Consider the following 26,534-nt stretch of genomic DNA (forward strand, 5'->3'; position numbering starts at 1 on the left):
TCTGGCATCGCACAAACTTCCTCTCAAGAGGTGCCACTGGGTGGCGCCCCAACCCCTAGTGTAAGTGCAGGGGCGGAGCTCTGTAGGGGCTAAACTGGGCCATGGCCCGCCCAGGATTTTGACCCAAATTTTTTTATATAGGCATCTCCCAAGCCCACTAGCCCAGCCCACGTGCATCCTCTCGCTTTCTCTCAGAGACTCACGCACAGAGCAGCCTTGCTCAAAAAAAAAACAAAACGCACAGAGCAGCCGGAGAGAGGCAGGCAGCGCTAGGAATCCCTACTCCCCAATTCCCAAACTGTCCCACAGTCGGGCAGGGAGCACAGGAGCAAGCCGCTGCCGCCGGCGAACCGACGGCGTCTATCCTCTCTCGCCGGAATCCCTGTATCTCACAGCCACGGTTCAGCCCCTTGCTTTCCTCCCTTCCCCCGACTCTCTGCACCTGCTCACAGATGACATCTGCTCGGGCTCGGCCACGCCGTCGTGCTACTGGCCTGCGGCCTGCCGAACCACTCCTGGCGGCTGGCGCACGAGCAGATCACTGGATGAGCTCTCCTAGTCTCCAGTCTCCTACTGTCCTCCAAGAGTAGAGCAACTGTCAGAAGCAAGAGGTAATTCCCCATTTTATCATTTTTGTTCAGTTCTTTACATCTACTCATGAGTCATGAACTCATCTATTTTCAGTGTCCAGTGTTTATAAGAAACAGATTTTATCCATATGGAATTCCACCTGTACAGAATTCTGTTGACTGTTGAGTGTCCAGTGGAATTTCTAACCATTAGCGCCAACTATTCATCTGTTTTGAGTGTCCAGTGTTGAACTGTTGATAAAAAATAGTTGTGTCCATTTGATAAGAAAGTGAATAGCCTGATCTTATACAAATTGCAACACAGGTAATCATGGGCAAGGGAAATCAATCTCAGAGAAGAATTGATTTGGTTTTTAAAAGGAAAAGAGATGACATAACTCGAGTTCAGGAAAACCAGATATTGCCGTTGCTTGAATTGGAACAACATAACCAAAACCAGTACGAATAGGTTCGAGCAAATGAAGCTGTTACATTCGAAGGTATTGAGTTCTTGCAGCGTGCAGCGAGACCCTGGAAGATGAGAATCTTGCCAATAATCTGTTAGTTCACATAGAGGGTGGAATTCTAGAGAACTACAGCCACGAAGATGTCTTTGCAGATTTTAGAAGCAAGGGTGACCGGAGAGTCGATTTGTAGTATGTGAGTAAGTCACATATCTAATGTCTCAAAGCTTTTGTATTAGCTAACTTAATAGTGGTTCAGGGTTAAAATGTATTTTGCTATATATATACATACTGCTTGCTCCATCCGGTAATCATACTAATGCTTATGATTCAGAATTTCAAAAAAAATTGTGCTCTTGTTTAGTCTGGCCCGCCCAGCATTTTCTTTCAAGCTCCGCCACTGTGTAAGTGGACACTGGACAGCTTGCTGGACGTCCTGGAACTTGTCCGCACTGACCACCACTTTTTATGTGGGATCTGCATATACAAACACTGATACAATGGATCGTCGAGTTTGGTGGCGCTTGGAGATGGGTGGTGGCCTGGGGTGTGTCGCCACTCGGCAGCGCGTTGAGTTGGGCGGCGCCTGTGGTGGGATGGCAGCGCTTTGAGCCCTTGTGGAGGGCGAGAACGAGAGATGAGGATGACGAAGCCGATGCTCGATAGAGGAAGGGCAGAGCTGCATTTCGTGGAGACGAGCCGGCGCTCGATGGAGACTGTGATGGGGTTCATAACCCAAAAGTAGGTATCAAGTGAGAAAAGGAAAAAGAGAAAACACAAGAGAAAGAGGAGGCAATGAAGAATCACTTTGAAAGACAAAAGAAGAAGGTTGAGATCGACGAGGCCAATACCCGGTCAAGAGCCAAGGAAATGGAGGGTCAAGCAAAGAAAAGCCTGCATCATGGGGGCTGACTCGAGAAACATGACCCCAAGAAAATTGCTTGGTTCGAGAAGAGACAAAAGCTCATGATCCAGATGCATGATCATCTTATATTTGTTTGTTTTTGCATGAACTACGAGGCCGGAGCACACACGGGGCTCGTGCGATTCATTTGGTGCAATATTACTTGTCATCATGGCATAAAATATTCTCTTGGTACTATGGAAAAAATGCTAGATCTATTTGCTAGTATATGTTGCTATTCCAGCCAAATGGAAAAAAAGTGGGTAACTTTTTGTCTATTTATTTAGGGTATTTTTTTTGTCTGGTTGGGTTGGCCAGTTGGAGTTGCCCTACAAACTCAGAAACATCTTTCATGCCTCATTTGGTTTGGAGGAAACCAAAATATAGGAATTAGAAGCAGTATAGAAATTTGATAGGATGACATTTACCATCCTAAGGAATTGATTGCCTTATTTATTTCTACGCGCAAAATGAGTTTTGAATGGATGTGTAGTTTTCTCAAAAACACATAAAATGAGCTATGAAATTTATGTACACATTTCCTACAAACCGAATGCGTTATATAATTTTTTCTCTGAAATCCTTGTTCCTATGTTTTTCTATTTTTTTGGGGAATCCTATGTCTTTTCTATTGAAATCCTGCAAACCGAACGAGGCCTCAGAGTTAGCAGGCCTAATTGGCATGGAGCCCCGCTGCGAATAACCATTCCCTGTCCGGCCCAGCTTTGAAAACCTCGTCGCCTACCTCTTTCACACTTCCTTCGAAAAATGGGCGCCGCCGCCGTCCTCCTTCGCGCCGCCCTCCGCCGGAGCCGCCCCGCCGCGGCAGCTCTCCTCTTCCCCCGCACCCTTCCTTCCCCGCCAGTTCGGCTACCTCCCCCTCCTCTCGGTAAGATTCCTCTCCCCTCTCAAACCAAACCCTTCAACCCTCCTCGTCTCACCGTCCAGCTCCCCGATGCAGCCCGTGCTTCACCTCTCCTCCCGCGCCTTCCATTCTCCGCCGGCATCTCGTACTCCACCGTTGCAGAGATATCGGAGCCCCCCGCGAAGCCCAAGGGCAAGCCAAAGAGGAGCCCAATGAAGCAGTCCCGCGTCGACTTCACCAAGGTGGACGCGGCGCTTCTCCCCACCATCATCCTCGTCGGCCGCCCCAACGTCGGCAAGTCCGCGCTCTTCAACAGGTGAGAGGCGCCACACGCGCTTAGTTTCCCGCGTAGCCCCATGCTCCATGGGGTAGCCATTTCCACAAGCACCTTTAAGGCACCGCGTCTTCTTACAGATTCCATTCAACACGCACTCCCCGGAATAGTTCCGAAGTGCTCGTTCTGGCCAGCAACCATGCTATCCTTTGTGTTGCATTGCTGACAAGTGACAATTATCTGCATCACTGGAAAACCCGGGATGCCACAGTACTTGATGGTTGCGACCATCTCGACGATAATACATGCCAATTATGCATTTTCCATGTGCACCTTTGAGTTTGCATGTACATATTGTTGTAGTTACACCTTCTACTGGATTGCATTTGGCTATTTAACATGTGATGTTGTTATGTTGTATGACATCTGCACAAAATGGTTGCTGTCATCTTGGTTGTTGTAGCTGCATATGACATATTTCCTCAGGCAGCTCTCTTTAAGCTTGCACATGCACCTATATGTCTCCAGCATAGTGTTATTTATTCTTTTATACTCTATTATAGCTTTTAGCTCTTCCATGTTACATACACCTTGACACCATTTGGTTTCCCTAGTCAGCACTCAGCACTATGACATAGTACTCCTTTTGACAAATTTCTGATGTTATTAACATCCTATTATTTAATGGTTTTACATTGAGGAATTGCAGCCTACATAGTTTGCCACTCTTATTCCATTCAGTTTTTTTTTTAAACTTTGTGCTGATTTTTTTATGAATGTTTTTAGATTAATACGGAGGAGGGAGGCATTGGTGTATAATACACCTGGAGACCATGTCACCCGCGACATTCGAGAAGGAGTTGCCAAGCTTGGAGATCTTCGTTTTCGCGTGCTTGACTCAGCTGGACTTGAGACTGCAGCAACATCTGGGAGCATTCTTGCTCGGACGGTTGACATGACAGGGAATGTGTTGGTCAGATCTCAATTTGCCATTTTCTTGATTGATGTGAGGTGAGTGTGCTTTGGTTTGCTATATCAACCTATTATCATTGGAGTCAGGTTGATAAGTTGATACTTGTTGCATAGTAAAAGTGTAATGGCTTTCTCAGGGATGGCCTACAGCCACTGGATCTTGAGGTCGGGCAATGGCTACGAAAACATGCATCTGGTATACATACCATTGTCGCAATGAATAAGTCTGAGTCACTTGATGAGCATGGAGTTTTGACCTCGGCTGCTGGAGAAGCCCACAGGTTGGGTTTTGGTGACCCAGTTGCAATATCTGCAGAGACAGGCCTCGGGATGGCAGAGCTTTATGAGACACTCAGGCCATTATTTGAGGAATACATGTTTCAGCTTCCAAATAGTAAGTTTGTAGCTGTATCTTCAATGACTTTGGTTCTGTTAGTATAAGATATTTGTTTTGATATGTCGTGACTTCCTTGTAGTTCCTCTTATCTTTGCTTTCTTTCAGTAATGTACTGATTGATAAAACTGATACACTATTCATAAGTGTGACGAATTTGCGTAAATAGAAGATTTCAGCTAGGTATCAGAATTGCTTAAAAAATTCTCCATCCACTAATCCTCTCTCCATATTGGTTCTGTTCAAGTAGAAATGGAGGGGTTTGGGCATTATAGTTTATAAATCAGTGACAACAAACCACCACCTATTGAACTTTGGAAACAGTATATTCCGTTTCCTCAAGCAATAAGAGAAATTTGTGATCCCGTACCGTTAATTTCTGGAGGGAAAACCATGATGCCAATGTATGTAAATATTATTCTTGGTTTTCTGTCACGTGATAGATGGACTAAATCAAGATGACCCTACTTCCGAGGCTGAGGCCAATGAAGGTGATGAAAGCAAGCTACCTCTGCAGTTAGCAATTGTGGGACGTCCTAATGTTGGGAAGTCGACCCTACTTAATGCCTTGTTGCAAGAACAAAGAGTTCTGGTTGGTCCAGAGTCAGGCTTAACAAGGGACTCCATCCGGGCTAAGTTTCAATTTGACAACAGAACTGTATATTTGGTAAGTTAATTTGCTATATGAGAGTTCAATAATATCTTTTTGATGCCTTTTCCTATATGGCTGTAGCTGCCGTGTTAGACCTTGCGACATCATGTTCATTCAGGCTGTCTCCATTTTCCTGAATTGGCATTTTCTTTCTTGTTGGCGATGCAGGTGGATACTGCTGGTTGGATGGAAAGAGCGGGAAAGGAGAAAGGGCCATCATCACTAAGTGTGGTACAATCAAGAAAGAATCTGATGAGAGCTCATATTGTAGCTCTTGTGCTTGATGCAGTGAAGGTACTTTCACTCATTCAGCTGTACACTAGTCTGCGACCTAAAGTCCTGGCTATAGTATGCTCCCTTTTATCTGGTTAAGGGGGAACTTTTTCAGTGCTATTCTTCTTTGTTCTTCTGAGGTCTTGTTGATTACAACGAGTTGATTCTATTGCTTATGCCTGCATTATTGGCAGTAGCTAAGTATTATGTTTGGGGGGGGGGGGGGGGGGGGTCAACCACCATTTTCTCCACGGCATGATGGCTGACTGACCGTGAGGTTGATCTTCTGAATTCTCTATAATACATGATTTGTCTGTTCTCTGTTGGTTTAGATAATTGCACTGATTTTTCTTGCAATTTTGTTTGCATTAATTTTCTTCTAAGTCTAAAGAATACAAACCACATTGCACTGCATTTGCCATTAACCATTTTACACATGTTCTGCTATGGATTTCACAAATCTTTAGTCAGCACTGATATTAGCAGAGTAATGGTTGCTTTAAATCAGATAATCTGTGTGCTTTACAGTTTGTGTTTTCCACTTTTAGCGAGAGTACAGAAGTATCTCTTGATTTAACTATGTGTAAATTTGATCATCTAGTACTAGTCCCCGTATCATATAATATATATAGTACTTTTCTCGCGGAGGATATATATATATATATACCTTTAAGTATGGATAAATTTTATCTACAAGTAGTGGTAGTTACCACCTAGCTAATTCCATTCCACGTGTCCCATCGTACCACCGAACCAAATGGGTTAGTGGATACTAAAAAGATCCAATAACGTGCAACTGGTAGATGTGTTAGTTAGGCAACGTGTCTCGGTTCAACAACCTGCTAGCTAATTGGCCGGTCCGTTGAATGGATAAGTGCTCGCTGTGAGCGTGTTCCTTGAGTTTTTTTAGAATCTTCTTTGAGAATAATTAATTAGTATGCGCATGGAGTATGGTGAAATTCCCTGGAAAATAAGAGTATGGTGAAATACTTCTGGGTAAATTATGGAGTATATACCTTTAAGTATGGAGTATATATAGCTTTGAGTATGTAGTATATTCCCGCAAAGAAAAGGAGTATGTAGTATATATCACCCGCAAAAAAGAGAGTATGTAGTATATATAAATATGATAAGAGCATGCTGGCTCTATTTTTTTTTCGGGCAATATGACGGTAATTTTCTGCACCCGATGAAAGAGTATGTTTACTTCGAAGGATGTAGTATATAGACATATTTTAGCATTTACGTAATCTCATTGCCAATAAACATTAAAGTATGAAATTTTGTAAAGATTATGACATAAATATGTCCGTAGCATCTGCATTTGAAAAAAATGTCCATAGCATGCGTGTTCAGTACCATGCACAAAAAGTTGTATGTATACTCCAAATTCCAAAAGGTGGTATACGTGTAGTAGTTGTAGTATGGAGTATAATTCGAGATGGAGTATATGTCATATAATTTTTTAAACAGGAGTGCGTGTCACTACTTAATTCGAGGCACGTATAAAGTAACGTATTTTCAGCAAGGGAGTATGGAGTTTACATACTTCAACTTGAAAGGAGTATGTAGTTTATATACTTCTGCTTGAAAGGAGAATGGAGAATGCCATGCATACAACAGAGTATGTTTATACAAAAAGAAAAATAAGTACTTTTATACAGCCAATGAGCCATAGTATATGATTTACATATATTTGCTGCATGCGTGATGTCATGCATCCATCACACGGACTTAACACGATTGTGCCACATCCATGTGTGAACCATGTTCTCATATGTACGTTGTTGCCGCCGACGCGCCGGGGCAGTCATCTGTCGGCGATGTACTTCGATACATATGTTGTATTTGGCCACGTTGCGCCAGAGCACGTATCAGTCGCATGCATCAGCCACAGTTCATCGTTGTCTCCGCTGCAGCACTGGAGCAGTTATGTGGTTGTCGATCGTTGCCGCCGCACCCGACAGGCTAGCCTTCGTGCAGGTCTTGAAACGCCGACGAACAATCGCATGATTGGGAGGAATAACTGCGTGCAGGAAAGGAGACTCGGCGGACGTCAATGGCTGTGCAAAAGAATCAATGGTTATATTGATGTACATGTGCCTAGAAATCTGGATTAAAATATCAAATCCATTGTAGACGCATGGAAATCACGGGAAGTAGTTCACGTTGCATACCTCCTTTTGCAATTTGTAATCGCTACAGCCGGTCTAGTTTCTTGGGATAGCTTTTGATTTCAGCGCAGAGCCGTGAATTGAGATTAGATAAAAGGAGAGAGAAAGAGAAGATCTTTTAGATGAGATTGGTACGATCCTATTTTATATGGGTCCAGTCTAGCGCCAGGAAAATCGGAAGGTTAGCGATAGCACTCACGAACGGGTAGAAAAATATCCGATTCTTTCGTGCCCATGACCCGTTAAGAAAGCTACAGATCTGATGCAATCCGACGGCAATCAAGGCAGGGGTAACTACCACCTAATGGTAGAATGGATTTTTCCTATATATATATATATAAATATATTCATATAGTACTTAACCAATTCCTTGCTATGGTTAACAAGGTCAGTGCTCTATTGTCAGTCCCATGCACAAATTAGTTTGCACTAGAAGCAACATTCCGTGTGTCCACCTCAAATCTTGTATGTCGTCATGCATGTTAAATGCAATTTTAATTGTAATGTGTGTACAACAACATGATAAAGCTGTATGGATATGTAGATCGCAAAGTCAAAAAGTAGCGTGGATCATCAGGAAGTTATGATAGCACGGCAAGCAATCGAAGAAGGCCGTGGACTTGTTGTGGTTGTCAACAAAATGGATCTCCTTAGAGAAAACCAACGGTTGTTAGAAAAAGTGATGGAGGCTGTTCCTAAAGAAATCCAGACAGTTATTCCTCAGGTTTGTTTCTAATTGTTTTGTTATTAGTTTGTAACATACTTCCTCCGTAAAGAAATATAAGAGCGTTTAGATCACTAGGGAGTACTTGTCTTCGACATTGAAGAAATACTTATGATTATCGATCACTATGGCTATACTATTGTTTCTATATAACAGAATATGATACTCGTAACATCAATACTGCTAGTAAATGGTAACTAGTCTATAGGAGGTGTTCCTTGATAAAAATAAGTCTACAGAAGATTCCCTTCAAAGATTTAGTAATTGGTAATTATAGTCTATAGGTGGCGCTCCTCGTTGATCCAGAAAAAACAAGTTGTTTGGAGCCTTTCATTTCTGATTAACTTAACCTTCCTTTTCTCAATTTTTGTTATTTGAACACATCACAGTTGTTCTGGATAGCTTTCTAACTCTTTATTCATTAACTCAGTCACAAAATTTATGATGAGCTGCTTTCTTTCTGATGAAATTGATATTTGGTTGGTTATCACACATGTAGATGCCTTACTTTGTTTTTGAGTATAGAGACTGAGGTCATAGTCACAAAACTGCTTATCTTTTGACAGTGCTCCACTACTGCAAATGCCGAGTCTAAATTCCACTACTTACCATGTGTGTTTCAATAATGTGTGGAATATCTTTTAATAGTAATATCTGCTGTCAATTCTTATTGGGGCCAACAGTTGGTTACCAAGTCCAGTTGGACTTGTATGCAGAGACGCAAGAGCTTTTTCCGGCAGGAAGTCATGCTGCCAAGTCCTAGTAGGGTTATAGCAGTCTGAGTCTAGAGTTGGTGGAAGAGACAAGGAGGGATTCAGAGTATGTCGAAAAACCGAACCTTAGACTGTTTTAGGTCCATGTTCAGTAGCACTAAGAGTTCTGTATGTAATCTTTTAGTTCAAGCGGTAATAAAATTATCATCTGCATATGCTCTCCCGACCTAGTCTACCCATACAAGTGTACAGCCTCTGCATCAAAGGACACATCAATAGCAAGAATGTTTACTTTTCTAAAGCCTGTGTATAAATTGAAAAATTAAAGCCCTCTCACCAAAAAGAGGGATCAACCACATTGCGGAACTTTTAATTTGCTTCACATTTTCTGACGGCAACAGCAGATCTGAAGTCTTTTAATCTTGTTTGTCTTGACAGGTTACAGGAATACCAGTTGTGTTCGTGTCAGCAATGGAGGGCAGGGGGCGGGTTGCTGTTATGCACCATGTTATAGAAACTTATGAGAAATGGTGTTTTAGATTGTCAACTTCACGCCTGAACCGCTGGTTACGTAAGGTAAGCATCCTGCTTGCATTACTGTTACTTAATTTGCATATTATGGTGTGTGCCTAGTAGGAACAACCATTAAAGTAGAACAGTAAGATCGTAAGTCTTGAACATTATATTCAATCTAGAATGATACAGATAACTAGGTGGAATTGCACGAGTGCAGAGTAGAATGATTTTCGGGGGTGTCTTGGCAATTATTAGCGATTTTTAGTGGTTGATCTAAGCCATCTATGATACCACCGACGCGTTTGGTTCGGCCCCGGTAACGCATTCGCTTCGCCGTATCAGGAAGCGCCGCTTCCGATTAATTTTACGCAATACGTCCATTGTTTGGTTGGTGCGGCCGAGTCCTGTTTTTCTAATCCCCTCCGATCGGGCGGTTTAGCTTTTCTGAAGCGATGTATCAGGAGGCACTGCTACGGAAAACGTCGTGCGCGAAACAAACGCCAGCTACGGTTTTGGAAGTCGGTGTAATCGGAAGCCGCGCCTTTTTTGCGGAACCAAACGCGTCGTATGTCTCAGTTTACTGTTTTAGGAATAGTTCTTATTTGAAATGTTTGGTTATCTATCGTTCATGTGCTTTGAGCCTGCTACTTTATCATGTACAGTATATATTTGTGACTGCTGAGTTCATTCATGTCACAGACACTTACATTACTTCGACTGTTACCTCCAATTCCCTCTGACAGGTTATGAGTAGACATTCATGGAAAGATTCAGCCACACAGCCCAAAGTGAAGTATTTCACTCAGGTGAAAGCGCGGCCACCAACATTTGTCGCCTTTATGAGTGGGAAGACTGAACTATCTGATACAGATATCAGGTTCTTGACAAGATCTCTCAAGGAAGATTTCAACATCGGGGGAATACCAATCCGGATCCTGCAGCGTTCTATTCCAAGAAAAGTGTCGTCTTTCAAGAGCAATATCAAGAAAAGAGGATCTACTATAAAAAGGATGAAAACAGACAAAAGAACAGAAGTGCCTGATCCCACTCAGACATGATTTTACAATGTCACCAAAGCACCTCCCGATTCTCAGAGGACCTGGTATTTGTGTACCATTCATAAGGAAGTCATTAGTCATGACCTGCATACTTCCGTTGGAGTTAAAGATGCAGAGGAAATCCCTGTCATTATACAGACTAGCAGAGGAAACAGAAAGCTGCCGCCTACCAAGCACAGCATGTGGACAGAAGAAAGTGAGCTTGAAGTGATCAACATTTAAAAGTGAGGATCACTGCAAGAAGCAAGCTCAGCATTTTCAATTTGCAAATAGGGCATTTTCTCGTAGCATTGGGAAGAGCTGAGCTCCAAACACCCGTGGTTATGGTTGAAGACAGAACCTCTCAATATTATGGTAGAGAAACAGGTGGTTGGTATCTTGGAGCGTCGAGGTTCTTGTAAATTTATCGGACAAAGACATGTCCATTTCCCTTCTTGTATTCTCCTATATAAATAAGAGAATGCTCCGACAAGTATGAAATGTTGCGGATCATGGCCAAACTACGAGTTAGATGTGTTTACATAATGTTTTTTTTTGCGGGGGGTGTTTACATAATGGTTAATGTACTCTTGCTGTAGAAGTTCCCGACCTGACCTGACAACGTTGTTTTTGAGATGGACAAATCTTTGTAAAGCTCGTCTGTTATTTCCTTTGTATTTCTGGAACTCGATTCTGTGAACTACCGCCATTTCTTTTGAAATTAACTCAAGTATCAGTTCCAAAATTCAGGTGTTTCGAATGGCGCTTTCGCAGTATGGTTTTACGGCTATTTTTATTCACCTGCATTTTGTTTCTGTGATCAACGGTGATTGTGGTTGATATGCAGTACTCTATGGTACTACTCTCTCTATCCCAAAATAAGGAGGAAATTGCACAAACCACCTACTTTTGGTGCTAGTTTTGCACAAAACACTCACTTTACAGGTTTGTTGCACAAAACACCATATTTTGAGGTAATTTGTTGCAGCTAGGTCTAATCCATCATTTGGGTGCGTTGACATGATTCCTGATAAGTGGGTTCAGTTTGTAAGTGCATCCATGACAAAAAAACAGCCACATCAGTAGCCAACTAGAACTATCAATATCTCACAATCCTTGCTCCAATTGAACTGATTTTTTTTAGAATATTAGTGAATGCACACATGATTTATTGGTTTGTTTTGCATTTTACGAAAATGTTAAATTTTAACAAAAATATTAAACGAGTCAACTAACATTGCAAAACCGCCTAGTATTTGGATGCTAAAACCTCATGGCGGTAATTTTTTGGTGTGTGCGACTTGATGATGTCTGTAATGGTCTCATGTCAACTGCCTGGATGGTAACACCTCATGGCGGTAATATTTTGGTACGTGAGAGTTGATGATGTCAATAATGGCTTTATGGCAGCCACTTGGATGCTAAAGCCTAACGACAACAATATCTGCCATATCTTGGTGCTACTGATTTTATTTTATGAATATTGTGCCTATTTATAAATCATTTTATATTTGTGTAGCAATCTTATGTTTTTCACATGAAAGTTTATGGTGTGCTATTAGCTATTTGTAACTAGTAATGAATCTGGAAAGTTTCAGCTGGTTTGGGTCACATTATAACGAGATATCCGCAATTTACATTGGCTCATAACTTTTTTTACTCAAAAATCAAAATTTTCAAAAAAAAATGCAGAACAATTCCAGTAAATCACACATGTATGCAATACTATTCTTGAAAAAAGGCAGCTCATTTGGACCACAGTTTGTGAGATGTTTGCAATGTTAGTTGACTCGTTCAAATTTAACATTTTCAAAAAATGTAAAAAAACAATAAATCATACATGCACTCACTAATATTCTGGGGAAAATCCAGCTCAATTGAAGCAAAGAATTGTGAGATATTGACAGTTCTAGTTGGCTGCTGATGCGGCAAGTTTTTCTTGCTGCGATGCACTTACAAACTGGACTCACTTGTCAGAAATCATGTCAACACATACAAATGGTGGATTAGACCTAGCTGCAACGAATTACCCCAATATGTGGTGTTTTGTGCAACAAACCTATAAAATAGGTGTTCTATGCAAAACTAGCATAAAAAATAGGTGGTTTGTGCAATTTCCTCCAAAATAAGTGTCTTTAACTTTGTACTAACTTTAGTATCAATCTGTCATCAATGGCCTGGACTTTCACTACCAAGTTCTTTGCGATTTTTTTTTTGAACTTGAGTTCTTTACGAGATTGCTTTGCTGCAACACGGTTGGCGGGGGAGAATAACGTGACACCACGAGTCAGTTGCACGAGATAAAAGCGCGCGGTGCCGAACGCAACGCAACGCAACCCGGCACGCCGCACGCCGTGCGCGCGGAGGCCAAGGCGAAGGCGAGACGCAAGTACGCAACGCATATCCATCCCATCCGGCCAGATTCCAAGCCCAAAGTTGAACGACACGCCGCACCTCCCTCCACCCAGCCGCCTCGGGAAAAAAAACTAACCGCGCCACCACCATCAGTCCATCACCATCTGCCAAGCTCCTCCTCCAACCCCTTCCACTGCTCCCTCACCTCCAACCCCCCTCCCACCTCCTCTCCATCTTCCTCGTCTCCGGCCCCGCACCTCGCCGCCCCGCCCCTCCTCCCCGTCTCCCCGGCCTCCGCCGCCCCCTCCTCTTCCTCTTCCTCGTCCGCGCCCAATCTCAGGCCGCAGCCGCAGCGGCTGATGGCCGGCCCGGCGGCGGCCGGCGGCGGGAAGGGGGCGGCAGGAGGGATTAAGGTTGGCGGGAGCGGGGGGCCCGCGTTCGTGGGGCAGGTGTTCACCATGCTTGACCCCTCCGGGAACGGCCTCATGGCCGTCACCAAACGCTTCGACCTCCCGCACTTCATCGCCGACAGGTACCCTTCCCTTCTCAGCTGCTGCTGCTTTCCGTGCAGCTCTAGTTCGTGATGGCAATATGGCATACCCCACGCTTGGGACTTTCGGTAGCATAGACGAGATTTCGCTTTTGGCTGAGTGGGGATCGAGGGGGAATGTGTCAGGCTTTAGCTGCCTTTTCAAGTGTGTGCTGGAAATTACACGTTTAGTGTAGCTGTGTTGGACAATCCTCGCGGAAGTATGCAACCAACTGAGCTAATATCTGTACCATCAAATATTTCGTGATTTTGATACAATTTGCGAATCTACCTAGCAATGAGGGAGTGTTGCGGCTGGTTTCAGCATACTTGTCACCTAGGACATCTTTAAACCTGAGAATGGTTACTAAAAAACTGGGTGAAACGGTTCGGTTCTTACTTTGGGTTTGATTGGTTCAGGTTTTATTGGGTTGAATCTTTTTTAGTTTGGTTTTGGTTTGGGTATGTGAAGAAACCAATTTGAGTATAGTTGGTTATGGGCTTAAACAATTTGGTTATTAACGGTTGTAAACTATGGGTCCAAACCGGTTTCTGAGCATTGGTTATGTGCAATAAGCAAGGACGCATCGACAATGAGTATCTTTGATCCGCGTACATGCTGTGATGCACTATGTAATTCCGTATTATGGGGAAACACCACATGCAAATCGAATGTGTTTGCTTGTGCTTTAGCTAAGCAACTAGTTTTAATACACTTGTCAGTGAGCTTTTCGGTCGTGGGCATTGTCTTTTTGACTCTTGCTGTGTGTTGAATGTATCTCAACGATAACTTTGTTCCCAAACTGTTGTAGATGCACTTATGCCTTTTCTATGTCATTTGCTTCTTAACATGTCAATTTGTGCAATCATATATACATTGAAGCAAACCCATAGTTATTATTGGGTTTAAACCCATGGTTATGTATTGGGTTTAAATTGGTTTGGGTGAAAAAAAAATAGAGGGTTTAGTTTTGGTTGGGCTGAAAATGGCATTAAACGGGTGTGGTTCAAGTATAGTTTTGAGAGATACATGTACGGGTATGGTTCAAGTATGGTTTAAGTATGAAACTATTCTCAAATTTAGATGTCATGCTGCTCCCCACCAGTAGAGCTTTACACGCGCTATAAACTTCATTCCTGCTTTTCTTACTGATGTTTTACAGTATGATTGTAATCCTTCTTAGTGATTAATAAAGCTCCTTGATTCACAAATAAAATAAAACATGCCCTATCTGTTTTTGCAATCCTTCTTATTACAGCATCCTCTGCAAATCGCACGAAACTCGTCGTTAATATAGGGCACTGAAGAATCATGCTATGTTCTACTAGGCTATCTAGTGTTCCCTGTCAGGCCACAAGATCGAACCATATATGCTACCCTACATCATAACCCGATACAGTTTCACTAATATTGTAACCACATATGTCTATGTGAATATTTTGATTCTCTTCTAGAAAAGTACAAATTTCGCCCAGAAGTTCCAGTGCATAGCGGGCGGCTAAAGCGTGCGGAGAATGTCAAGAGAGGCCGGGGTAGACCGAATCTGACATGGGAGGAGTCCGTTAAGAGAGACTTGAAGGATTGGAGTATCACCATTCACCAGAGAACTAGCTATGGACAGGGGTGTGTGGAAGCTTGGTATCCATGTGCCAGAGCAATGAGTTGGTCGCGAGATCTTATGGGTTTCACCTCTAGCCTAACCCAACTTGTTTGGGACTAAAGGCTTTGTTGTTGTTTTGTACCGATGGTGGTCACTTAAATTACAAGTGTAATACGTGGTGTGACGTGGAGCAGTAGCGCCCATGGAATCCGCACCTTCTTCTTCCTCCTCTAGCGTTAGGTCATGCCATCCATATCGCGAGTGAAACAGTGATGAACATGAGAAACAGTTGTTGTTTTGTATCGATGGTGGTCACTTAAATTACAAGTGTAATACGTGGTGTGACGTGGAGCAGTAGCGCCCATGGAATCCGCACCTTCTTCTTCCTCCTCTAGCGTTAGGTCATGCCATCCATATCGCGAGTGAAACAGTGATGAACATGAGAAACAGACTTCACCGAGGATGATGTCCGAAGAAAGTGCACTGCCATGCGAGTAAGGGGAGGAGGCTGTGTGCCGGTTGGGACAAGCCGGGAGGGGCAGTCACACCCTCGATCAAGTGGACCATGCATACCCATTCTAGCGATCATTCATGCACTACCTGACCGACACAAGCTCGTCGTCCTGTGGGTGTACCAAAGCACACCTCTTGATCAAATCTATCAAAGCTGTCACTGGGTCTTGTGTAGTTTTGTTTTCTCTAGAGATCATATTCACGTCTCTTTTGCTTTACAGGTTGGTTGGTATACATGACATACTCGATTGTGCATTCATATAAATTCGTGCAGTGTAATCATTGTTTTAAGTACATACAGCACCACTGTTTGCTGCACATAACTTATTAATGTATGCTTGAGGAAGCATATCCATTTATTGTAAGTGGTGTCTATTTGTCATTATAGATTTTAAAGGAGTTTGTCTGTACTTGGGGGACTAAAGAAGTGTACTAAACTTTTATAATTTAAATACTTTGATGGGTTAGATTACTCATTTGTTACTTCAAATGGCATAATTTTCACTGTTGCCTGCAGCATATAATTATGTAATAGTTGTAATAATATTTTGGTTGCTCATTTTCTGTTTTCGAAACAATATTTTTCAGGACTCCTACATGGTTTAAAAGGATATTGTCACCATTGAAGAAGAGTGACAATGATCCAGTGTTTAGGTTTTTTATGGATCTGAATGATTCAGGTATTCTCTTTATAAATATTTTCTTTTCTTTATCTGCTGGATGCATTGTGAATTTAATAATGATTTAATTGGTGCACCAAGTTCTTTTATTTTTCTTTATATTATTAAATCTTTTGGCTACATTACAGCCACAGAGCATTCTTCTGTACAAAACCTCAGAATATTTTGGCAGCCTGGCATTTAGATGAGAGTGACAAGGTGTCACAGTCCTCCCCGTCTTGCCAGCTTCCTTTAGTCAGGCCCAAGAAAGCTAAGAAGTATTCTGAGCTGATGGGTAGTTCTGTGTTTCTAGTTTTTCCTGAACCCAAACCTGAGCATAGCCCCCCACACCCACCCACGCCCACATAGAGACACCAGAAGTTGTGCACCTGATGCTCAAGTGGACAGTTGCTGGCTCACAAAATAGAAGGTTTAGGATTGCCTGTTGGGCATGGTAAAAGCATTTCTCGGAGTCTTATTATCATGCATTTCTTTGAGTCTTATTGTCAGTATCATGTATTGAGTTCTATGCTCATTGCAAGCTTGGATTTCTTATGTCTACAAAATACAAATAACACTGTTGCTAAGCAATATTTCCTTCCATTAATGATACATATTATGCCTGATAGTGAATTCTGGATTTTACACAATTCAGTTCTTCAAATATTCAGTTATTTCAGAGAAATCCTTTATGCTAACCCACTTCAACCTCTTCAGTATCCTATGTTAAGCGGCTAAATGTCCCAAGTGGTATGGTGGGGGCTTGTCGCCTTGATGTAGCGTATGAACATTTCAAGGTATATGGCAACAAGAAATTGCTCTTGTGATATTTATGCGATTCAATATCACACTGATATTATACTATTATGCATGAATTTGTTTTCAACAAGTTTGGTTGCTGAGCACTTCAAATCTAGTACTTCTTCATAGTATGCTACTCTATCTGGATAGCATAACCCAGTAGGTTTAAATTTCCATTTGCTACATGATATTGCGATGTGTTTGGTCAGTAATAAAATATGCGGTTATTACATCATGTATTGGAAAAACACTTCCAAATTAGCTTCCATGGATCTTTGAAGTGATCCTAAGTGTAGGTGCTTATGTTAATATAAATTTTAACTTCTAACTCCTAAGGCCTCCTTTGGTTCATAGGATAGGAATATTATAGGAATAGGAACTTCATAGGAAGTGAGATGACATGCATCTCAATTCCTATAAAGAAAGAGATGCCATTTGATGCATAGGATAGGAATTTTTCCATTGAGTCTAGGCTAATGTTTTTTTCCCTTTGAAATGTGAAGGATTGGACCCTATCCTACATAGGATTAGGAATCCATTCCTACAAACCAAAGGGCTCCATAGGAATTTTTCCTTTGAAAATCCTATCCTATGAAATTCCTATAAGATTCCTACAAACCAAAGGAGGTCTAAGTTTCCACACCAGATTCTTTCCTTACTTCTCAACATGGATGCATACGCTATGGCATATGTTTTTTACGAGTACTGACACCAACTGGCCGTGGTTTGAAATATACCACATTGACACTATCCATACTGCAGATCACCATTTGAAAAAGTGTTTTTGTATTTCCAGATGCTATTTGGCTATTTAATTCCAGTTTGCTCTTTGAGAATGTCTATTCATTTGTTGCGCAGCATAACAATATTTGTACTCTACAGTTGAATGTTCCAATAGTTCATGTCAAGCTCAACTTTTTCTTTATTGAACATTAAGTTTATAGCCTGCTTTGATAGTACTGGCATTGAAAAACTGCATTATCTGCACGTGTCTTGGCTGCAGTTGCTGTGCAGCAAGCTGGTAGCAGTAATAGGCTTGTACGTGCATATTTGTGAAGGTGTAGGATAAAGTAGAAAGAGCTCAAGTGTCCATGTTGGATATGGATTCTCCTTTAAAAGTTAAAATTAAGTAGAGTCCAATTAAATTAGGATTTAGGAATATAGTCAAGAGTTTCTGTTGTTGTCCGATTTGTGTATCAAGTTAGCTGTTCTATATAAAGGACAAGCATGCACTCATCTTTTAGGGTCAATAATTAACGAAGTTCCAATTAGCCTCAGAGCCTCTCTTCTTTGTTGGGAGTGAGGACAGACACCATATTTGTAAATGTTATGCACTATGCTTGGTGTATTGTTATGGCCCAATACATATACACAATACAAGGTGTGAAAAGTTGAAGAGAATCTCCTTCGATATACCTTCTTTTTTTACCTTTAAGCATTATACATATGGCATGTTGCGTTCAATGTATTCAGGAAAATTGTTGTTTTGCAGGAAAAGCCTCACATGTTCCAGTTTGTTCCAAACGAGAAGCAGGTTTGTGCTTAAATATTTCAGTTTTGCAAATAACTTAACATGTGAACAGAAACTTATTTTCTTCTCCTTTTAGGTCAAAGCTGCTAATAAGCTCTTAAAGTCAATCCCACAAAGGGGCAGAAGGAAAAAACTTGCTGGTGTTCCTGTTTTTAGTGCTCAAAATTTGAATATTGCAGTGGCAACAAATGATGGAATTAGATGGTATGGATTAAATTCTTTATTATTCTCCATTGATCATTCCCCCACTATTTTGATCATTCCCCCACTATTTTGATCATTCCCCCACTATTTTGTCAGGTCATACTCTACCAGCATGCTACCACCATTTTTAGTTTGTGTTACGTTTGACAACCAAACAATGTTGCCCTTTTAATTAGTTTCTCTCCAGAAATGTTACTCTGGAGATCCACCTTTCAGATATACATTTGCTTCCTTTTTTTAGTTAATTCGTTTTTTTTGTCAAGTATGCTTCTGTTTAACAATTTCCCTTTTCTGCATGATATCCTTGGTTCCTGTCAAATGTCAATTAGGTTGGATTATCTGCATATGGTCCATTTACGCGTGCTCTTAGACTCTGCTATGATGTTTCATATGTTATTTATGTTGATTCTTGTGCATACTAGATGCTTCTGCCTATGCCAGCAGAAAATAGGAGATTGTCATGTCTTAAATATTTCATGAAAGCATAACATGAATTTCACTGCTCATGAGTTCAGGTATTCACCATACTTTTTTGATAAAAACTTGTTGGACAATATTCTCGAAGCTTCAATGGATCAGCATTTTCATTCAATGATTCAAAACCGCCATATACAACGTAGAAGAGATATTGTTGATGATAGTTTAACATCAGAAATACTTGAAGAAAGTGCGGACAGCTTGCTTGAGCCCCCAGAGGTACTATGATCATTCAATGCATAGAAAATATTTAAATTCCTATTTTTAGACTGTTGGCCTCATATTTTGAGTAACTATTATGCAGATGCAAGAATTGATGAATGAGATTGGTCCAGCTGGAATACCATTAAGTGTTGTAACAAAAGCAGCTGAGATCCAGTGTCTTGATGTTGTTGATAAATTACTTTTAGGAAATAAGTGGCTCAGAAGAGCTACTGGCATACAACCACATTTTCCTTATGTTGTTGATTCATTTGAAGAAAGGTACCGATGCAATACCACGCTTATATTAGCCTATTTCTTCTCTCAATTTTTGTAGAATTGTTCCTTCTTCTGTAGTGACTTATGGAGGGAGACTAACTACCGAAGTTGTTAATTTGTATTTAGAGGCTTTCCGGATTTGGATTGCATTTAAGTGTGCATGACCTAATTTTGCATATTTAAATAAGTATAGTATCATAACTTGATAGCTTGATGGCCATACGTAGTATAAATTGTTAAAATGCCAAACCTCTAGGTTCATTTAGAGGCTGTTATTGTAATACCTCTGTCCCAAATTACTTGTCTTAGATTTGTCGTGTCTAGATACATCCAGAGGGAGTATAAGATATTCGATTATCTGGCCTCAAGGGTGGAAGTCAAACTTATCTTTTGGAGAGCTACAAATAGGAACTTTTGAAACTATTGAACAAGCAAAATCCATCTCTTTGTTGTATCAGTAATAGCATAAGCTATTTGATTAGTGTCCATTATAGCCTTTGCATTGCCTTCATTTTGAACTACTAACATCTATATTTTGTTCAACCTTCCAGGACAGCAGTTTCAGTTGACAGGATTGCTACCTCCAGTAATACTTCAACTGCCTCTAAGGATGCTGACTGCTGCCCAACTGATCAGCAGTCTCAAACTTTGGAGTCAAACATTGATAGCGGCAACCACAGAACACACAATAGCCGAGATCATGGCCGGTCTCACTTCCCATTTAGCAATCTACTTTCTAATATATGGCCAGGGCACGATAGAATGTTCAAACGGCAAGAAAATGACTCCAGATCCAGAAGGTTTGTTCTTCAACAGCATCCTCTTTCGGTCTTCCCCCTTTCTCGTTCATGGTCATGCAGAAAAGCATGTGTTGTGGGGTGTATCTCTTGATCTCACATGAAGTCAGTTGACACTGGACCAAACGTGGCTTAAATTTTTGGAGCAAAACTGTTTTAAAATGATAATTTATCCTACTGTTGTTTGGTTAGGATTTATCTGTATTGTCTGTCTACTTATTTTTGGGTCCTCTTGGTTTGATACACAGATATGATTCAAGCATGAACAATGATTTGCAAGCAAACCCTCTTCTACCCAAAATCACCATGGTTGGCATCTCAATGAGCGAAGGGGGACAAATGAGCAAAGCCAACCTAAAGAAAACAATGGATGACTTGACAAAAGAGTTGGAGCAAGCAGGCGAAAAAACGGTCTTCGGCGATGAGAAAGATCCGCTGTTTGTTGCCAACGTTGGTGATTACTCCAGGATTACAAAGTTTAGCTCGACATGAAATTCATTTTTGGTACACGGGATTCATTCTCACAAAGCACAAGTGTGAGCACCGCCCCATGCTTCTCATGAAGAGCTTCTGATTCAGCTACTCATCCAGTCGATCCTGGCGCATACTTGATGTCTTCACAAAATTAGCTGAACGTGTCAATATTTAACTTCAGAGTGTCATATGGCGCTGCAAACGGCACGAGGTCTTGTATGTATGTTTGTAAAAAATTTAGGTGATGCAAGCATTTGATTGCCCATGGTTTTGACAGTACATGAGGATTGAGGACGCACACCGGCATGCGGTGGTTCTGCAAGATGTTCCTGTTTCCTTTCTCAGAATTTGACAGAAACGGTCTGCCAAAGGATGCTTGTCGATGCACATGTATATGTATATTGAGCGCTTACTGCCATTGTATGCACAACAAACTACTGTAAGGAATCCCTGCAAAAAAAAAAACTACTGTAAGGAAGTTTGTTGGTCTGAGTTGGTCATGAATTAGACGGTGTATTTGTATTTTATTCCAAACTAAAACAACGTCACTTATTTCCTGATGGAGGGAGTATTTGAAATGGTCGATGAATCAGATAACTGGAAGAACATATATAGATTGAAACAGCTCATACTGATTTATGTTGTTCTTGGCCAGAAAATTGCCGGAGGCTCCCTTGGACAGCTTATTTAATTTTGTTTGACAGAGCTCACTCCTTGTGTAAGGTGCTCACAACAACAGTCCCTTTCACCCTTGAACTAAATCTCAAGTCACAGTTAAATAGCAGCTGCTAGATTGAAAGTTTTCTCTACGTACAACAGCAGCTGTTTATATTTATTCAAAGGCAGACGATACATGCAATCGCCTGGCATCAGACGCATTTAGCCAACACTTGCCTTTCAGCTTTCAGTTTACCCCTGCCCTGCAGTCTTGTACTCTTGATTAATAGATTTAACTGAAATCAACTGTTTTCGCTCGGCTTTCCATCATTTTCCGAGTTCTCAGCAGCGGCAGCCGCAGCGTCCGCAGCCTCACCCAAACCCATCTTCTGCAGCGCATTCGCAAAGCCATCGACATCTGTGGCGGTGATTTTATAGGGCGTGTGACTGGGGCCAGGGAAAGACCGTGTCTCCACCTCTTGCTTGTAGTCTGATAGCGCCTTGTTAATGACACTGCCGACGTTGCCAAATTGCTTGCAGAATTTTGGTGTCACCTGCAGGCAGAGAAAATTGTATAGACTTGAGCTCGGCGCAAATCGCATAACATGGTAAAATTTCTGGGCAACGCTGAAATGGACGGCCGCGTTTACCTTGGCATGGTGTGGATGCTGCATCATCCCTAACAAGTCATGGTACACCAAGACCTGCATGACAAATGTCTTGACATTAGGGTTTCATGAATGAACATAGACGCCAATTCTCTGGTTTTGGAATACATGGAAACACATATCTTTTTTCCTTCTGCATGGTGATAACAAAATATGCAAGACCAAGAGGATGCACAGCATTCAAGTGGCATATTTGACTAGGTTTCTTTCGGCACAAATTGTTCAAGTTGTCAGGGAAAAGGTGCTTACTGTGCTAAAGTCAAGCATACACTGCTATTTTTTCGCAAAGGAAAAAGTGAAGCATAGATTGCGCATGCCGTGAGGAATTGCTTACATAAATAGAATAAATACAACTAACAAAATTATGATTCCTTGAAAATCAAGATCAGAATCAGTGTATGGATAGAGCATGAAGAATAATTGTACCTGCCCACTGCAGAATGGCCCAGCACCGATGCCAATGGTTGGGATTTTCAATGCTGATGTTGCAGCTGCTGCCACCGGAGCTGGCACACACTCCAACACAACCGAGAAGCAACCAGCCTCTTGCAATGCGATTGCTGTCTCTACAACCTGCACACACAAGCAGAATAACATGGAGCAAAATGTATGTCAAGCCACAGGTCATGATACATGCTAACAGCCAAATTGCCAGCAAAAACAAACTAGGCACCTTTATAGCACTATCAACTGTCTTCCCCTGTGGTCGAAACCCACCAAGTACACTAATAGCCTGCGGCGTAAGCCCAACATGACCCATGACAGCAATTCCAGCCTCCACAATAGCCTTAGCTGCACTGATCCTAGATGGAGCTCCTCCTTCCAATTTGATTGCATCCATTCCACCTTCTTTTAACACCCTCACCGCAGAGTCAACAGCCTGTAAGAAAAGGTATATTACATGAAAGCTCAAGTCCAAAATGCCTAGCTCTTATACACTGAAGTTGTAGATACCATTTGACACATGATACCGTATTACCATTCCACTACGATATGCGTCATATATTCATGTCTATCGCATTCAGCATGCTCATGAGTTGGGTTATCATTTTATATATTTTGAGATGTAGTGATGTAGCTGCATTTGCAACTAAGAAATAAAACCGAGTCTGAACCTCCTTTTTAGCTTAAAAAAAACTACAATTACAGATAGATCATTGTGACAACAATATCAACGATCAATTGAACTTTATTAGCACATAAAGGTTGCACCATCAGTTTTCTGAACTCAAGGGTAAGGCTTTGTGAGTTGTGACAAACCAGAAGGGAATCAATCAAGGAAAATGGTAATCTCCTTAGAGCAGGGAACAGCTAACGCTACTCTACGGGACATGCAAAATTAGTGCCGTCACACGAACAAGCATAGCAATTCCTTACTGACGACAGCAAATGGCAACTGGAGAGGTTAATAGGGGGAGTGCAAAGCATGTCACACCTACCACACCAGCAGTGGCAAAGAAGGAATTGCTAACGGGCGGCATTATGGCAATTTAATTTCTATGTCCACCGGATCGAATCGGAGAGGACGAGAATGGGAGGGACGACCGTGGGGAACTACTACCTGCGTGGAAGAGGACTCGTAGCAACCGAAGGAGAGGTCGCCGACGAGGAGCGGGCGCGAGGCGCCTCGCGCCACGGCGCGGCAGTGCTCGAGCATGACGTCGAGGGAGATGGGGAGGGTGGTGTCGTGGCCGTGGACGACCATGGCGGCGGAGTCGCCGACGAGGCAGACGTCGATCCCCGCGGAGTCGACGTGGACGGCGGACGGGTAGTCGTAGGCGGTGACGACGGTGATGGGCTCCCCCCGGCGGTGCTTCCCGCGGAGGGTCGTCACCGTCACGCGCCGCGCCGCCGCCGCCTCCTGCGGCCGCGGGCCCCCGTAGACGGTCGACTCCGGCACGTTGCTCAGCATCCGCCGCGCCAGGCGCCGGAAGGCGTGCCCCGTCGCCATCGTGCGAAGCGGCGGCGTTCGAGTGGGAATCCCCGTTCGAGTGTGGTTGGTTGGTGCGACACGAGAGCGACGGGAGTCTTTGGATACTGAGAACGAGAATTTTGGGGGCCGGGCTTGGTAGGTTGTGAGTGCGTGTGCAAGGGTTTGCGTTCGTACAGTCGTACTGTGTTTTGCAAGGGGAAATTAAAGCAACTCCAATGGGGTGATCATTTTGTCTGTCCGTGTTTGTTTGAGTCGGCATAGACAAAAATGACGGCCCAACATGCCAACCCAAATGGACGCGCGTCCGTTTTTCGTCCGCGGGCGACCATTTCCAGGTCCAATTTTAAGCCGGATTTGTGTTGGCGCGGACACGAGACGGATGCGCGCGTGCACCTACTCCTCTTCTCGGGCCCGTCGGTTGGTGGCAGCCACCACCATTTTCCCATTTTCCTCAAAAACGCTCCCGCCCCCGCGCGCCCCGCCCCCCAACTAGCCATGAAGGATGCCATCGACTTCGACCTCGACACCGTCGCCGGCCTCGCCTCCCTCGCCTCGTCCGGCGCCGTCGCCCCCTCCGGGAAAGGCAAGCCTCGTGCCCCGCGCAAGACCGCCGTCGCGACCAAGCCGAAGAAGGCGCTGACGCCCGAACAACGGGCAAGGGAGTCGGCCAAGAGGAAGGGCCGGAGGCACGTCGCGGACGCGAGGGATGAGGCCACCGCGTAGCAGGAGTTCACCAACGCCCGCGTCGCCGCGACAACGAGGGAGGCGCTCTACATGCTAGGGGTAAACCCTAGCCAGCACAACGTCCTCCAAGCCGCCGTCGTCGCGGCCAGCACCGGCTCGTCGGCGTTTCCTCGAATGGTGATGCCCGACTCACCCCGCGCGTCGGCTTGCAACCCGGTCCCCGGCTTCCACGTCTACCCGCAGGCCTCCCGCCTCTCCGGGGAGTGCTCACCCGACGTGAGCGTGGTCGCGCCTTCCACGCCCGCGCCCATCGACCTCAACGCCACCCCGGTGGTCGGTGGCTCGTCGTCCGGCGGCACGAGGAAACGCGCGCGACAGACGCCTGCCGGCGGTCTCCCGGACGCCCGTAACCTGTTCGAGGAAATGCTGTCCGTCGTCGACGAGGACTACATGCAAAACCTCATCTTCGAGGGTGGTGTGCCGTGCGCTGGCTACGATCCCGAAGAGACACAAAGCCAGGACGGCCGCGGGATGTTCACACCGCCCGCTGGCTATGATCCCGATGGAGATCCAAAAGAGGAGGCTTGATCTTGATCTCGAGGAGGAGCGCCGACATTTCAAGGCGGAGCAAATGGATGCTTTCATGGAGATCCAAAGGAGGAGGCTTGATCTTGATGCCGAGAAGCAAGCCAAGATGTTCGAGCTCGAGGCGGAGAAGCAAGCCAAGATGCTAAAGATCGAGGCCGCCAACGCCAAGACAAAGGCGAAAGAAGTGGCTCTTGTAAGCATGATGACCGGGGTGGAGATCATGAAGGTGGATCTCAACACCGTGTCACCAAGGAAGAGGTGTGGTTCGAGAAGATGCAGGCCGACATGCTCAAGTTCGACGACGAGTGATCTATGGCGTCGGGGGCCATCTTTTTTGTATGCCGACAGGTGTGCCGGCATGACCACGGGAGCCGCGACGGCGTGATCGAACTCAAGTTCCACCATTTTTTGTGTGCTGGCATGTGTGTCGGCCGGCTGGCGAGTGCGCCATCATGAACTGTGGTATTTTCTGAAGTCGGCATTGTATGCGGCGCTGGCATGGTGCCGGCATGAGACATGGCCGTTGACATGATCGGCCGCGGGCCTTTTTTATTTAAAAGTTGAATGCGGACATGAAATGGGTCGGGGCGTTGGGCGCACTGCCGACCCAAATGCAAAACGGGGCGGACGCCGGGCAGGCGGCCGACCCAAACGGACAAAAAGCGGACAAATGCGCCGTCCGTTTGGGTCGCCCCATTGAAGTTGCTCTTACTACTGTAAAAATAAAAGGGGCAATGAAATGATTTCCAATTGGAAGTGGGTTATTTTTAACTTTTCTGCGGGATTTTTTTGGCCGCTGCTACGCGTCGGCCAGTGGAGATTCGCCGCCTCGCAAGACGTCAGTTCTGACGGACTGAGCAGCCAAGTGTCACCCTCTGTCATTTCAATAAAGATCGTGTCGCGGTAATTTTCTGCAACACGGGTCATATTGCAGATTCTTTTTATAAAACATAGGTCAAGTAGTAGATTTTGTGTATAATAAAGGTCTTGTTACAATTTTTTTTGTAACGGAGGTCTTATTGCAATTCTTTTCTTGCAATAGAGGGCTTGTT

General features: G+C 43.5%; 3 protein-coding genes across 4 annotated transcripts; 2 read left to right on the top strand and 1 right to left on the bottom strand.

Moving 5' to 3' along the window:
• The first annotated feature begins 2,583 nt into the window (after positions 1-2,583).
• Positions 2,584-11,208, top strand: LOC125543323 (GTP-binding protein). Of its 2 annotated transcripts, XM_048706634.2 has the most exons (9): positions 2,601-2,826; positions 2,899-3,118; positions 3,863-4,087; positions 4,186-4,442; positions 4,886-5,109; positions 5,263-5,388; positions 8,086-8,265; positions 9,417-9,554; positions 10,238-11,208. In XM_048706634.2, exons 1-9 carry the CDS (start codon positions 2,706-2,708, stop codon positions 10,550-10,552), a joined length of 1,806 nt encoding a protein of 601 aa, XP_048562591.1. In that variant the 5' UTR covers positions 2,601-2,705; the 3' UTR covers positions 10,553-11,208. The 2 variants fall into 2 exon arrangements, with proteins under 2 accessions (XP_048562590.1, XP_048562591.1); XM_048706633.2 differs by having other exon boundaries at positions 2,584-3,118.
• A 1,852-nt stretch (positions 11,209-13,060) lies between these two features.
• LOC125543325 (Tic22-like family protein) lies at positions 13,061-21,562 on the top strand. The gene is made up of 9 exons (XM_048706635.2): positions 13,061-13,418; positions 16,118-16,209; positions 16,906-16,985; positions 18,482-18,523; positions 18,597-18,724; positions 19,240-19,420; positions 19,506-19,684; positions 20,233-20,481; positions 20,727-21,562. The coding sequence occupies exons 1-9, from the start codon at positions 13,246-13,248 to the stop codon at positions 20,968-20,970; spliced, it is 1,368 nt and encodes a 455-aa protein (XP_048562592.2). The 5' UTR covers positions 13,061-13,245; the 3' UTR covers positions 20,971-21,562.
• A 2-nt stretch (positions 21,563-21,564) lies between these two features.
• LOC125543326 (3-methyl-2-oxobutanoate hydroxymethyltransferase 1, mitochondrial) lies at positions 21,565-24,364 on the bottom strand. Its single transcript, XM_048706636.2, has 5 exons — positions 23,839-24,364; positions 22,951-23,157; positions 22,704-22,850; positions 22,260-22,313; positions 21,565-22,163 (listed from the first exon to the last, which is right to left on the bottom strand). Exons 1-5 carry the CDS (start codon positions 24,226-24,228, stop codon positions 21,912-21,914), a joined length of 1,050 nt encoding a protein of 349 aa, XP_048562593.1. The 5' UTR covers positions 24,229-24,364; the 3' UTR covers positions 21,565-21,911.
• Between the last annotated feature and the right edge of the window lie 2,170 nt (positions 24,365-26,534).

This window comes from Triticum urartu, chromosome 3A (assembly GCF_056163025.1).
Source record: "Triticum urartu cultivar PI428250 chromosome 3A, HENAU_Tu73, whole genome shotgun sequence".
In the NCBI taxonomy this organism is placed as follows: domain Eukaryota; kingdom Viridiplantae; phylum Streptophyta; class Magnoliopsida; order Poales; family Poaceae; genus Triticum; species Triticum urartu.